Raw genomic sequence first — 14,989 nt, 5'->3', positions numbered from 1 at the left:
GCACCACCCAGCAGGAGGCACGCACGCACCACCCAGCAGGAGACACGCACGCACCACCCAGCAGGAGACACGCACCACCCAGCAGGAGGCACGCACGCACCACCCAGCGGGAGACACGCACCCACCACCCAGCGGGAGACACGCACGCACCACCCAGCGGGAGACACGCACCACCCAGCGGGAGACACGCACGCACCACCCAGCGGGAGACACGCACCACCCAGCAGGAGGCACGCACGCACCACCCAGCGGGAGACACGCACCACCCAGCGGGAGACACGCACGCACCACCCAGCGGGAGACACGCACGCACCACCCAGCGGGAGACACGCACCACCCAGCAGGAGGCACGCACCACTAAGCGGGAGGCACGCACGCACCACCCAGCGGGAGACACGCACGCACCACCCAGCAGGAGACACGCACCACCCAGCAGGAGGCACGCACGCACCACCCAGCAGGAGACACGCACGCACCACCCAGCAGGAGACACGCACGCACCACCCAGCAGGAGACACGCACCACCCAGCGGGAGACACACTAACTAGGAGGATATACACACTAAGTAGCTGGAGACACACACACACACACACTAAGTAGCAGGAGACACACACACACACACACACTAAGTAGCAGGAGACACACACACACACACACTAAGTAGCAGGAGACACACACACACACTAACTAGCAGGATATACACACTAAGTAGCAGGAGACACATACACACTAAGTAGCAGGAGACACACACACACACACACACTAACTAGCAGGATATACACACTAAGTAGCAGGAGACATACACTAAGTAGCAGGAGACACACACACTAAGTAGCAGGACACACACACTAACTAGCAGGACACACAGTAGCAGGACACACACTAACTAGCAGGAGAGACACACTAACTAGCAGGAGAGACACACACTAACTAGCAGGAGACACACACAACAAGTAGCAGGAGACACACTAAGTAGCAGGAGACACACACACTAACTAGCAGGAGACACACACACTAACTAGCAGGAGACACACACTAACTAGCAGGAGAGACACACACTAGCAGGAGACGCACACACACTAGCAGGAGACGCACACACACACCCGAACTAGCAGGAGACGCACACACACACCCCAACTAGCAGGAGAGACACACCCCAACTAGCAGGAGAGGCACACACACAGTAGCAGAAGAGGCACACACTAACTAGCAGGAGAGGCACACACACACACACACACACACACACACACACACACACACACACACACACACACACACACACACACACACACACACACAGTAGCAGGAGAGGCACACACACACAGTAGCAGGAGAGGCACACACACTAGCAGGAGACACACACACTAACTAGCAGGAGAGGCACACACCAACTAGCAGGAGAGGCACACACCAACTAGCAGGAGAGGCACACACCAACTAGCAGGAGAGGCACACACCAACTAGCAGGAGAGGCACACACCAACTAGCAGGAGAGACACACACTAACTAGCAGGAGAGACACACACTAACTAGCAGGAGAGGCACACACACTAGCACAAGAGGCACACACACTAGCAGGAGAGGCACACACACTAGCAGGAGAGGCACACACACTAGCAGGAGACGCACACACACACCCCAACTCGCAGGAGAGGCGCACACACAGTAGCCTCAGGAGAGGCGCACACACAGTAGCAGGAGACACACACTAGCAGGAGACACACACACACACCCCAACTCGCAGGAGACACACACAAACTAGCAGGAGACACACACTAACTAGCAGGAGACACACACACACACTAACTAGCAGGAGACACACACTAGCAGGAGACACACACACACCAACTAGCAGGACACACACACACATACACAAACTAGCAGGTGACACACACTAACAAGCAGGAGCACACACTAACTAGCAGGAGCACACACACACACTAACTAGCAGGAGACACACACACTAACTAGCAGGAGACACACACACACCAACTGGCAGGAGCACACAAACACACACATTAACTAGCAGGAGCGCGCGCGCGCGCACACACACACACACACACACACACACACACACACACACACACACACACACACACACACACACACACACACACACACACACACTAACTAATTGCAGGAGACACACACACTAACTAGCAGGAGACACACACACTAACTGGCAGGAGTACACACATTAACTAGCAGGAGCACACACACACACACTAACTAATTGCAGGAGACACACACAGTAACTAGCAGGAGCACACACATAGTAACTGGCAGGAGACACACACATTAACTAGCAGGAGACGGAGACGCGTGTGTGTATATATTTATATATGTACGTGTGTGTGCACGTTTACACATACACACGTGTACACATACACACGTGTTCACATATACACGCGCGTGTGTGTACACATATACACACACTTGTGTACACATACACACATACGTGTGTGTGTGTAAGCACATACACGTGTGTGTGTGTGTGTGTGTGTGTGTGTGTATACACATATACACACAACAAAATAAGCAAAACACCAGCAGTCCTAATTGGACACCAATATAAAAATGTGAGAGGTGCAGTAGGGAATGGAGTAAACTACGAAAGAAACTGATAGAACAACCGTCCCAGATGAGGCGGCTGAATCAGTAAGAAACCCTAAGAAGCAGCACTCAGACACATGATGTATGTGTAATGTAATCATAAGGTAAGAGCTAAGACATCCAAATGCGATAGGTGATACGATGATAGTAATTAAAACACTATTAGTACAAAAATATATAAAACACAGGGTTTTTAAAAATACCCCAAGGGGCAACTAAGCTACAAGTACTGAAGCTTAGGTAGTCAACCCTAAAAATGAGCTCTTACCTTATGATTACATTACACATACATCATGTGTCTGAGTGCTGCTTCTTAGGGTTTCTTACTGATTCAGCCGCCTCTTCTGGGACGGTTGTTCTATCAGTTTCTTTTGTACACATATACGTACATATATATACGCTTACGTACGCACGCACGCACGCACGCACACACACACACACACACACACGTATACCAACCTATCGTACGTGTAACACTGATAACAAGACTGACAATACGAAGGACCAATCACTGCTCTGATAAAACCAATTCATGTATTTCTTAAAACTGCAGAAAAAAGAAGTAAAACTTCGGCACAAAAACGTAATGTCCTTTTCCAAAAAAGGACAGAAAAAAATATCTTTAGCTACATAACAGAAATATACTTTACATCTTTATACAGATACGTGTGTACGGGGGGTGGGGGGGGGGGGTGTTATTACATATACAATCAGTTCTGTGTATAACCAAGCAATACAAAAAAAACTTTATTGGAAAACGGTCCAGTGAGTGTAAATACATGGTTTTGTGTTTGGACTTTTTACATGAATTGCCCCCTCTTAGGGTTGGTTGGAAGGGAGGGAGGGGGGGGGGGGGGGAAGAGGTCAGGTAGAAACAAGGAGAACAAAAAAAAATGTTCTCTCTGAAAGATCCCATGGGAAAAAGTTGGAACAGCTCATCATGGGGTGGGAGCGGTTTCACTTGAACCAAAATCTGCCAGTGCTTTTAACGCCTTTGCTGCCAGAGAGGTCCTTTGCCGACCCCTCTGATGGGGAAGGGGTTAACAAGATGAGGGACTCGAAAGTCTGTGTGTGACGGCTTGTTCCTGGACTCTGCTCCCCTGCGAGATTTAACACGTGGGGGACCCGTGACATTGGGTCTCCTCCAGACTGACAGGACGGACGCAACCAGGATGGGCGTCTGCACCGTGAAGTGTTAACCAGCTTAACCTTATGCACCCAGCAGCACTTGGGGAAGTTTTAATCAGACCTCAAAATAGCAAGGGTGATAATCTGTTGCAGACATCATATGGTGGGAGAGCACCACTTTCTGCCAGGGGACCCTCTCCCAAACGGTCACTTGTTTGAGCAGCCAATCACTGCAGCTATAGATCCAGATTCACACGCAGCACGTTCCTGGTGAGGGGAGAGCCTTCTGGGTGTTATCCTTCAGGTTTCGCGGGGATAGGATCTTTCGGTAACCCGTATCCCGCAGTGAGTGTATATGTATACGTGCCGCTAGGTGTGTGCAGTATATATAAATATAAGTGTAGGCACACCACTGTGAATCAATGCTTATTTATCCATTATGATTCACAGTGGAGTGCCTATATGAGCGTGCGCACACACGCAGAGCAACGCGTTCCAGACCGCTCACCGGCTGGGCGTGGTTAGGCCGAGCTCCGAAAACAAAGAGTTTGTTCATTCTTCAGATTAGTGTTTTACACAGAACGTGTGTACGAGATCATATTTACATTATACACAGATTCTACAGGAGAGGGGGGGGGGGGAGACTGTGCTATGACATCGCAGATGGCCCATGGATATGATGTCACACTTCAAAACTCAGAAGAGCAAGGGGGGGGGGGGAGCTGAGCCTGATGGGTCTACTGAAGGCTCTCGCTGTATGAAGAGTACAGAGGAGCCTGGCCCTGTGTATTCAGTGATCTCTCTCTGTGGCACACATGGCAGCCAGACTGTGTACACACTGGGATCTCTCTGCACAGCACACGTGGGTGGAGCCTGGCCATGTGTATTCTGGGATCTCTCTGCGCAGCACACGCAGGAGGAGCCTGGCCATGTGTATTCCGGGATCTCTCTGCGCAGCACACGCGGGTGGAGCCTGGCCATGTGTATTCTGGGATCTCTCTGCGCAGCACACGCGGGAGGAGCCTGGCCATGTGTATTCCGGTATCTCTCTGCGCAGCACACGCAGGAGGAGCCTGGCCATGTGTATTCCGGGATCTCTCTGCGCAGCACACGCAGGAGGAGCCTGGCCATGTGTATTCTGGGATCTCTCTGCGCAGCACACGCAGGAGGAGCCTGGCCATGTGTATTCTGGGATCTCTCTGCGCAGCACACGCAGGAGGAGCCTGGCCATGTGTACTCCAGGATCTCTCTGCGCAGCACACGCAGGAGGAGCCTGGCCATGTGTATTCTGGGATCTCTCTGCGCAGCACACGCAGGAGGAGCCTGGCCATGTGTACTCCGGGATCTCTCTGCGCAGCACACGCAGGAGGAGCCTGGCCATGTGTACTCCGGGATCTCTCTGCGCAGCACACGCAGGAGGAGCCTGGCCATGTGTACTCCGTGATCTCTCTGCGCAGCACACGCAGGAGGAGCCTGGCCATGTGTACTCCGGGATCTCTCTGCGCAGCACACGCAGGAGGAGCCTGGCCATGTGTACTCCGGGATCTCTCTGCGCAGCACACGCAGGAGGAGCCTGGCCATGTGTACTCCGGGATCTCTCTGCGCAGCACACGCAGGAGGAGCCTGGCCATGTGTATTCTGGGATCTCTCTGCGCAGCACACGCAGGAGGAGCCTGGCCATGCGTACTCCGGGATCTCTCTGCGCAGCACACGCAGGAGGAGCCTGGCCATGCGTACTCCGGGATCTCTCTGCGCAGCACACGCAGGAGGAGCCTGGCCATGTGTATCTGGGATCTCTCTGCGCAGCACACGCAGGAGGAGCCTGGCCATGTGTATCTGGGATCTCTCTGCGCAGCACACGCAGGAGGAGCCTGGCCATGTGTACTCCGCGATCTCTCTGCGCAGCACACGCAGGAGGAGCCTGGCCATGTGTATTCTGGGATCTCTCTGCGCAGCACACGCAGGAGGAGCCTGGCCATGCGTACTCCGGGATCTCTCTGCGCAGCACACGCAGGAGGAGCCTGGCCATGCGTACTCCGGGATCTCTCTGCGCAGCACACGCAGGAGGAGCCTGGCCATGCGTATTCCGGGATCTCTCTGCGCAGCACACGCAGGAGGAGCCTGGCCATGTGTATTCTGGGATCTCTCTGCGCAGCACACGCAGGAGGAGCCTGGCCATGTGTATTCCGGGATCTCTCTGCGCAGCACACGCAGGAGGAGCCTGGCCATGTGTATTCCGGGATCTCTCTGCGCAGCACACGCAGGAGGAGCCTGGCCATGTGTATTCCGGGATCTCTCTGCGCAGCACACGCAGGAGGAGCCTGGCCATGTGTATTCCGGGATCTCTCTGCGCAGCACACGCAGGAGGAGCCTGGCCATGTGTACTCCGGGATCTCTCTGCGCAGCACACGCAGGAGGAGCCTGGCCATGTGTACTCCGGGATCTCTCTGCGCAGCACACGCAGGAGGAGCCTGGCCATGTGTATTCCGGGATCTCTCTGCGCAGCACACGCAGGAGGAGCCTGGCCACATGAGATCAGAGAGACGGGAACATAAGGAGACACTGGAAACCACCTTCTAAACAGTCACTTGAAACAGCTGACGGACACGTACACTATATAACTCAAACGCTTCTCAACAGTCTGCGGCGCTCGCCCCCATGTTTGCGCACACACGTGTGGGCAGGGCTGGAAAAAAGAAAATGCCCCCTCATACAAAACCCCACAAATACTTTACAGAACATACAACCCCAACATACTAGTGTCCCAGAAAGTCGGAGGCCTGAGAGCGAATGTAGAGAGGAGGGAAGGGGCTAAATTAGGAGGGAGGGGGAAAAGCATTCCCCCAACATTAAAAAAACCTCAATCCCCCTTTACCCAGAAGTCTGTGTGGCAGGACACGTCTGCCCCGGGGTCTCTTTACATTGACGAGGCGTCTCCAGCACACGCTGCACATGGAAGTGTCCCGGGCACGCAATGGAGTCTGTCCCGCTGGGCGCCGGAGAGAGCGTTATATAAATACAGCCCCGGGCGGGGAGATCACGCCCCCACAGAGTAGCGAGACTGCTCGAGAAGGGTTCCAGGGGTATCTGTGTGACCGGGAGTGGGGACTTGTGAGGCCTCAGATGCAAATCTGTGTGCAGAAAACATTCGACACCATTCAACTGATGCCTTAAGGGATTTGCCCGCGGTGTCCAGGGATCCGGTCACATGACTTGGGGGAGACGGGGACCTCCAATGACATCACTTCCTGTCAGGGAGAGGAAGAAATGGAGCGTGAAAATAGAATCGCATTATGCCCCGTTTGTCTGTCTAGAGAGGCTGCGTGGGCGCTGCGTGGGCGCTGCGTGGGCGCTGCGTGGGCGCTGCGTGGGCGCTGCGTGGGCGCTGCGTGGGCGCTGCGTGGGCGCTGCGTGGACGCCCCTCCCTCCCCCGCATAGCCAAGGCAGTAATTGTGGGACTTACCCCTCTCACCTCCTGGGGGGTGGGTACAGAGAGGGCGCAGAGCCCTGCTGACTGGCCACAATGGCTGTAGAAGACAGACCTGCGAACAAAAGGGAACGAGAAAGTGATTTAACGCACAGGGACCCAGGCGCACGATATAGAGGGACCTGCGTGTAACGTGTCAGGTCACGGTGCAGGTATTAGAGGGACCTGCGTGTAACGTGTCAGGTCACGGTGCGGGTATTAGAGGGACCTGCATGTTACGTGTCAGGTCACGGTGCGGGTATTAGAGGGACCTGCGTGTTACGTGTCAGGTCACGGTGCGGGTATTACAGGGACCTGCGTGTAACGTGTCAGGTCACGGTGCGGGTATTAGAGGGACCTGCGTGTTACGTGTCAGGTCACGGTGCGGGTATTAGAGGGACCTGCGTGTAACGTGTCAGGTCACGGTGCGGGTATTAGAGGGACCTGCGTGTTACGTGTCAGGTTACGGTGCGGGTATTAGAGGGACCTGCGTGTTACGTGTCAGGTTACGGTGCGGGTATTAGAGGGACCTGCGTGTAACGTGTCAGGTCACGGTGCGGGTATTAGAGGGACCTGCGTGTAACGTGTCAGGTCACGGTGCGGGTATTAGGGGGACCTGCGTGTTACGTGTCAGGTTACGGTGCGGGTATTAGAGGGACCTGCGTGTTACGTGTCAGGTTACGGTGCGGGTATTAGAGGGACCTGCGTGTAACGTGTCAGGTCACGGTGCGGGTATTAGAGGGACCTGCGTGTAACGTGTCAGGTCACGGTGCGGGTATTAGGGGGACCTGCGTGTTACGTGTCAGGTCACGGTGCGGGTATTAGAGGGACCTGCGTGTTACGTATCAGGTCACGGTGCGGGTATTAGAGGGACCTGCGTGTTACGGGTCAGGTCACGGTGCGGGTATTACAGGGACCTGCGTGTAACGTGTCAGGTCACGGTGCGGGTATTAGAGGGACCTGCGTGTTACGTGTCAGGTCACGGTGCGGGTATTAGAGGGACCTGCGTGTAACGTGTCAGGTCACGGTGCGGGTATTAGAGGGACCTGCGTGTTACGTGTCAGGTTACGGTGCGGGTATTAGAGGGACCTGCGTGTTACGTGTCAGGTTACGGTGCGGGTATTAGAGGGACCTGCGTGTAACGTGTCAGGTCACGGTGCGGGTATTAGAGGGACCTGCGTGTTACGTGTCAGGTTACGGTGCGGGTATTAGAGGGACCTGCGTGTAACGTGTCAGGTCACGGTGCGGGTATTAGAGGGACCTGCGTGTTACGTGTCAGGTCACGGTGCGGGTATTAGAGGGACCTGCGTGTTACGTGTCAGGTCACGGTGCGGGTATTACAGGGACCTGCGTGTAACGTGTCAGGTCACGGTGCGGGTATTAGAGGGACCTGCGTGTTACGTGTCAGGTCACGGTGCGGGTATTAGAGGGACCTGCGTGTAACGTGTCAGGTCACGGTGCGGGTATTAGAGGGACCTGCGTGTTACGTGTCAGGTTACGGTGCGGGTATTAGAGGGACCTGCGTGTTACGTGTCAGGTTACGGTGCGGGTATTAGAGGGACCTGCGTGTAACGTGTCAGGTCACGGTGCGGGTATTAGAGGGACCTGCGTGTAACGTGTCAGGTCATGGTGCGGGTATTAGGGGGACCTGCGTGTTACGTGTCAGGTTACGGTGCGGGTATTAGAGGGACCTGCGTGTTACGTGTCAGGTTACGGTGCGGGTATTAGAGGGACCTGCGTGTAACGTGTCAGGTCACGGTGCGGGTATTAGAGGGACCTGCGTGTAACGTGTCAGGTCACGGTGCGGGTATTAGGGGGACCTGCGTGTTACGTGTCAGGTCACGGTGCGGGTATTAGAGGGACCTGCGTGTTACGTGTCAGGTCACGGTGCGGGTATTAGAGGGACCTGCGTGTTACGGGTCAGGTCACGGTGCGGGTATTAGAGGGACCTGCGTGTTACGTGTCAGGTCACGGTGCGGGTATTAGAGGGACCTGCGTGTTACGTGTCAGGTCACGGTGCGGGTATTACAGGGACCTGCGTGTAACGTGTCAGGTCACGGTGCGGGTATTAGAGGGACCTGCGTGTTACGTGTCAGGTCACGGTGCGGGTATTAGAGGGACCTGCGTGTAACGTGTCAGGTCACGGTGCGGGTATTAGAGGGACCTGCGTGTTACGTGTCAGGTTACGGTGCGGGTATTAGAGGGACCTGCGTGTTACGTGTCAGGTTACGGTGCGGGTATTAGAGGGACCTGCGTGTAACGTGTCAGGTCACGGTGCGGGTATTAGAGGGACCTGCGTGTTACGTGTCAGGTTACGGTGCGGGTATTAGAGGGACCTGCGTGTAACGTGTCAGGTCACGGTGCGGGTATTAGAGGGACCTGCATGTTACGTGTCAGGTCACGGTGCGGGTATTAGAGGGACCTGCGTGTTACGTGTCAGGTCACGGTGCGGGTATTACAGGGACCTGCGTGTAACGTGTCAGGTCACGGTGCGGGTATTAGAGGGACCTGCGTGTTACGTGTCAGGTCACGGTGCGGGTATTAGAGGGACCTGCGTGTAACGTGTCAGGTCACGGTGCGGGTATTAGAGGGACCTGCGTGTTACGTGTCAGGTTACGGTGCGGGTATTAGAGGGACCTGCGTGTTACGTGTCAGGTCACGGTGCGGGTATTAGAGGGACCTGCGTGTAACGTGTCAGGTCACGGTGCGGGTATTAGAGGGACCTGCGTGTAACGTGTCAGGTCACGGTGCGGGTATTAGGGGGACCTGCGTGTTACGTGTCAGGTTACGGTGCGGGTATTAGAGGGACCTGCGTGTTACGTGTCAGGTTACGGTGCGGGTATTAGAGGGACCTGCGTGTAACGTGTCAGGTCACGGTGCGGGTATTAGAGGGACCTGCGTGTAACGTGTCAGGTCACGGTGCGGGTATTAGGGGGACCTGCGTGTTACGTGTCAGGTCACGGTGCGGGTATTAGAGGGACCTGCGTGTTACGTGTCAGGTCACGGTGCGGGTATTAGAGGGACCTGCGTGTTACGGGTCAGGTCACGGTGCGGGTATTAGAGGGACCTGCGTGTTACGTGTCAGGTCACGGTGCGGGTATTAGAGGGACCTGCGTGTTACGTGTCAGGTCACGGTGCGGGTATTAGAGGGACCTGCGTGTTACGTGTCAGGTCACGGTGCGGGTATTAGAGGGACCTGCGTGTTACGTGTCAGGTCACGGTGCGGGTATTAGAGGGACCTGCGTGTTACGTGTCAGGTCACGGTGCGGGTATTAGAGGGACCTGCGTGTTACGTGTCAGGTCACGGTGCGGGTATTAGAGGGACCTGCGTGTTACGTGTCAGGTCACGGTGCGGGTATTAGAGGGACCTGCGTGTTACGTGTCAGGTCACGGTGCGGGTATTAGAGGGACCTGCGTGTAACGTGTCAGGTCACGGTGCGGGTATTAGAGGGACCTGCGTGTAACGTGTCAGGTCACGGTGCGGGTATTAGAGGGACCTGCGTGTAACGTGTCAGGTCACGGTGCGGGTATTAGAGGGACCTGCGTGTTACGTGTCAGGTCACGGTGCGGGTATTAGAGGGACCTGCGTGTTACGTGTCAGGTCACGGTGCGGGTATTAGAGGGACCTGCGTGTTACGTGTCAGGTCACGGTGCGGGTTTTAGAGGGACCTGCGTGTTATGTGTCAGGTTACGGTGCGGGTATTAGAGGGACCTGCGTGTTACGTGTCAGGTTACGGTGCGGGTATTAGAGGGACCTGCGTGTTACGTGTCAGGTTACGGTGCGGGTATTAGAGGGACCTGCGTGTTACGTGTCAGGTTACGGTGCGGGTATTAGAGGGACCTGCGTGTTACGTGTCAGGTTACGGTGCGGGTATTAGAGGGACCTGCGTGTAACGTGTCAGGTCACGGTGCGGGTAGTAGAGGGACCTGCGTGTAACGTGTCAGGTCACGGTGCGGGTATTAGGGGGACCTGCGTGTTACGTGTCAGGTTACGGTGCGGGTATTAGAGGGACCTGCGTGTTACGTGTCAGGTTACGGTGCGGGTATTAGAGGGACCTGCGTGTAACGTGTCAGGTCACGGTGCGGGTATTAGAGGGACCTGCGTGTAACGTGTCAGGTCACGGTGCGGGTATTAGGGGGACCTGCGTGTTACGTGTCAGGTCACGGTGCGGGTATTAGAGGGACCTGCGTGTTACGTGTCAGGTCACGGTGCGGGTATTAGAGGGACCTGCGTGTTACGGGTCAGGTCACGGTGCGGGTATTAGAGGGACCTGCGTGTTACGTGTCAGGTCACAGTGCGGGTATTAGAGGGACCTGCGTGTTACGTGTCAGGTCACGGTGCGGGTATTAGAGGGACCTGCGTGTTACGCGTCAGGTCACCGTGCGTCTATTAGAGGGGCCTGCGTGTAACGTGTCAGGTCACGGGGCGGGTATTAGAGGGACCTGCGTGTTACGTGTCAGGTCACGGTGCGTGTATTAGAGGGGCCTGCGTGTAACGTGTCAGGTCACCGTGCGTCTATTAGAGGGGCCTGCGTGTAACGTGTCAGGTCACGGGGCGGGTATTAGAGGGACCTGCGTGTTACGTGTCAGGTCACGGTGCGGGTATTAGAGGGACCTGCGTGTTACGGGTCAGGTCACGGTGCGGGTATTAGAGGGACCTGCGTGTTACGTGTCAGGTCACGGTGCGGGTATTAGAGGGACCTGCGTGTTGCGTGTCAGGTCACGGTGCGGGTATTAGAGGGACCTGCGTGTTACGCGTCAGGTCACCGTGCGTCTATTAGAGGGGCCTGCGTGTAACGTGTCAGGTCACGGGGCGGGTATTAGAGGGACCTGCGTGTTACGTGTCAGGTCACGGTGCGTGTATTAGAGGGGCCTGCGTGTAACGTGTCAGGTCAACGTGCGTCTATTAGAGGGGCCTGCGTGTAACGTGTCAGGTCACGGGGCGGGTATTAGAGGGACCTGCGTGTTACGTGTCAGGTCACGGTGCGTGTATTAGAGGGGCCTGCGTGTAACGTGTCAGGTCACCGTGCGTCTATTAGAGGGGCCTGCGTGTAACGTGTCAGGTCACGGGGCGGGTATTAGAGGGACCTGCGTGTTACGTGTCAGGTCACGGTGCGGGTATTAGAGGGACCTGCGTGTTACGGGTCAGGTCACGGTGCGGGTATTAGAGGGACCTGCGTGTTACGTGTCAGGTCACGGTGCGGGTATTAGAGGGACCTGCGTGTTGCGTGTCAGATCACGGTGCGGGTATTAGGGGGACCTGCGTGTTACGTGTCAGGTCACGGTGCGGGTATTAGAGGGACCTGCGTGTTACGCGTCAGGTCACGGTGCGGGTATTAGAGGGACCTGCGTGTAACGTGTCAGGTCACCGTGCGTGTATTAGAGGGGCCTGCGTGTTACGTGTCAGGTCACCGTGCGGGTATTAGAGGGACCTGCGTGTTACGTGTCAGGTCACGGTGCGTGTATTAGAGGGACCTGCGTGTAACGTGTCAGGTCACGGTGCGGGTATTAAGAGGGACTTGCGTGTAACGTGTCAGGTCACGGTGCGGGTATTAGAGGGACCTGCGTGTTACGTGTCAGGTCACGGTGCGGGTATTAAGAGGGACTTGCGTGTAACGTGTCAGGTCACGGTGCGGGTATTAGAGGGACCTGCGTGTTTTACGAGTAAAACGTGACAATTTATCATTCTTCTCCCTTACCTAAGCTGCAATCGTTAGGTGCTCCTGTTCTAAATCTGATTGTGTGACTAACATAATGGCTGCTTCAGTCAGTGTAACTCAGCAGCTACAATGTATTCTTATATTATCTATTGTTACACAGTTTGCAGCTCAAACTGCTGGGAACATTGGCAACAGATGATCCCAAACAGGAAAGTGTTGCACAGATCTTGCAGTGCTGGGGAGGTGGGCTAAAGCCGGTTATAGAAATCAAAGCTCCGAGCATTAAAACTCATTAAAAAGTAAGAGTTGAATAAAAACAAAAAAATAAAAAAACGGTCTCTATTATCTAACACTACAGAGGGGATTTATTTGAAATAAAAACCCGTAAGATTTCATATGTTTTGAGGCTTGAAAGTATTTTTGTCGTGCTTGTCTGTGTCCTGCGATAAATGAACGTGTTTCCCTTTTCTCCGGGAACACTGGATTCCAGCGTCTCCGCTCCCTGTGACTAACGACGGCCTCACAATTACTTCGCAGACAGAGCAGAGCCAACCATTTACTGGGAGCTCTGAGGGCTGACAAACAGTCTTATCACACAAACATAGTAAATACAGGTTGCAAAAGACAGAGGAAAAGTTACAGGTTTAACAAATGATATAAAAATAGATATTTGTCTAATTTTTGTAAAAAAATAAATATGTTTAAGCGTCAACCAGTCCTGTTTAACCCTGTGCTCACTGCGGCCCTGGGAAGCACACTTTAGCATCACAAAGGAACACAACCCTTTCTATGTCACCAGACGGTCCTGGGAGGAGATTACAGTGTCAGGATAACCCTGCTTCAGCACAAGGGGTGCAGTCATGCTGAAGCAGGGTTATCTTTAATACCTGGCCTTGGAGGAGGCGCCCGTGGTTCTCACCTGTGGAATAGGGCAGCTGGTACTGGCCGGGTAGGAGAGAGTACCCAAGGTGGTGATGGTGGTGGTGTGTGGACATTAAGCGCTGGGAGGGGGAGGTACGTGGCCTTTCTGAGCTCCTATCTCCTCCTCTTTCCGGGGCCCCCATACTGCTGCAGACCCCCCCTCCTCCTGAAGACCCCCCAGGCCCGCTGCACCCCCCACGATCCCGCTCCTGGGAGTTCTTATCCGTGATCTGATAGAGAAGAACGGAGAGAAGTTACAACAGGGAAAAAGCGTGGCTCACAGCAGCGTGACGCCCGGCGTGGGACGTGGCTCAGGGCACAACTCCGAGCAGCGAGGCGCATGGTGTGGCTCCGATGCGCAGGGCGTAGGACACAGCTGACAGCAGCGAGGCGTGGGAGGTGGCCGGGATGCACCGGGGGCGTGGCCGGGATGCCCCGGGGGCGTGGGGCGTGGCCGGGATGCACCGGGGGCGTGGAGGTGGCCGGGATGCACCGGGGGCGTGGGAGGTGGCCGGGATGCACCGGGGGTGTGGGAGGTGGCCGGGATGCAACGGTGGCGTGGGAGGTGGCCGGGATGCAACGGGGGCGTGGGGCGTGGCCGGTATGCACCGGGGGCGTGGGAGGTGGCCGGGATGCACTGGGGGTGTGGGAGGTGGCCGGGATGCAACGCTGGCGTGGGAGGTGGCCGGGATGCACCGGGGGCGTGGCCGGGATGCCCCGGGGGCGTGGCCGGGATGCACCGGGGGTGTGGGAGGTGGCCGAGATGCACCGGGGGCGTGGGGCGTGGCCGGGATGCACCGGGGGCGTGGGAGGTGGCCGGGATGCACTGGGGGTGTGGGAGGTGGCCGGGATGCACCGGGGGCGTGGGAGGTGGCCGGGATGCACTGGGGGTGTGGGAGGTGGCCGGGATGCACTGGGGGTGTGGGAGGTGGCCGGGATGCACCGGGGGCGTGGGAGGTGGCCGGGATGCACTGGGGGTGTGGGAGGTGGCCGGGATGCACCGGGGGCGTGGGAGGTGGCCGGGATGCACTGGGGGTGTGGGAGGTGGCCGGGATGCAACGGTGGCGTGGGAGGTGGCCGGGATGCCCCGGGGGCGTGGCCGGGATGCCCCGGGGGCGTGGGGCGTGGCCGGGATGCACCGGGGGCGTGGGAGGTGGCCGAGATGCACCGGGGGCGTGGGGCGTGGCCGGGATGCACCGGG

General features: G+C 56.2%; 1 protein-coding gene across 2 annotated transcripts in view; it reads right to left on the bottom strand.

The window, feature by feature from the left end:
* Positions 1-3,128: 3,128 nt before the first annotated feature.
* ZNF609 (zinc finger protein 609) overlaps positions 3,129-14,989 on the bottom strand; it is a 40,052-nt gene continuing 28,191 nt past the window's right edge. For both annotated transcript variants that reach the window (XM_075575993.1, XM_075575994.1), the window contains exons 6-8: positions 13,787-14,018; positions 7,205-7,283; positions 3,129-6,989 (exon numbers count right to left, since the gene is read on the bottom strand). In XM_075575993.1, coding sequence (XP_075432108.1) covers positions 7,210-7,283; positions 13,787-14,018 — 306 coding nt within the window. In that variant the 3' untranslated portion in view covers positions 3,129-6,989; positions 7,205-7,209. The remainder of the gene's footprint in view (positions 6,990-7,204; positions 7,284-13,786; positions 14,019-14,989) is intronic.

The sequence above is a fragment of the Ascaphus truei genome, chromosome 18 (assembly GCF_040206685.1).
Source record: "Ascaphus truei isolate aAscTru1 chromosome 18, aAscTru1.hap1, whole genome shotgun sequence".
Classification (NCBI taxonomy): domain Eukaryota; kingdom Metazoa; phylum Chordata; class Amphibia; order Anura; family Ascaphidae; genus Ascaphus; species Ascaphus truei.
The sequence above is the reverse complement of the archived record's forward strand: the minus strand, read 5'-3'. Positions and strand labels throughout refer to the sequence as shown.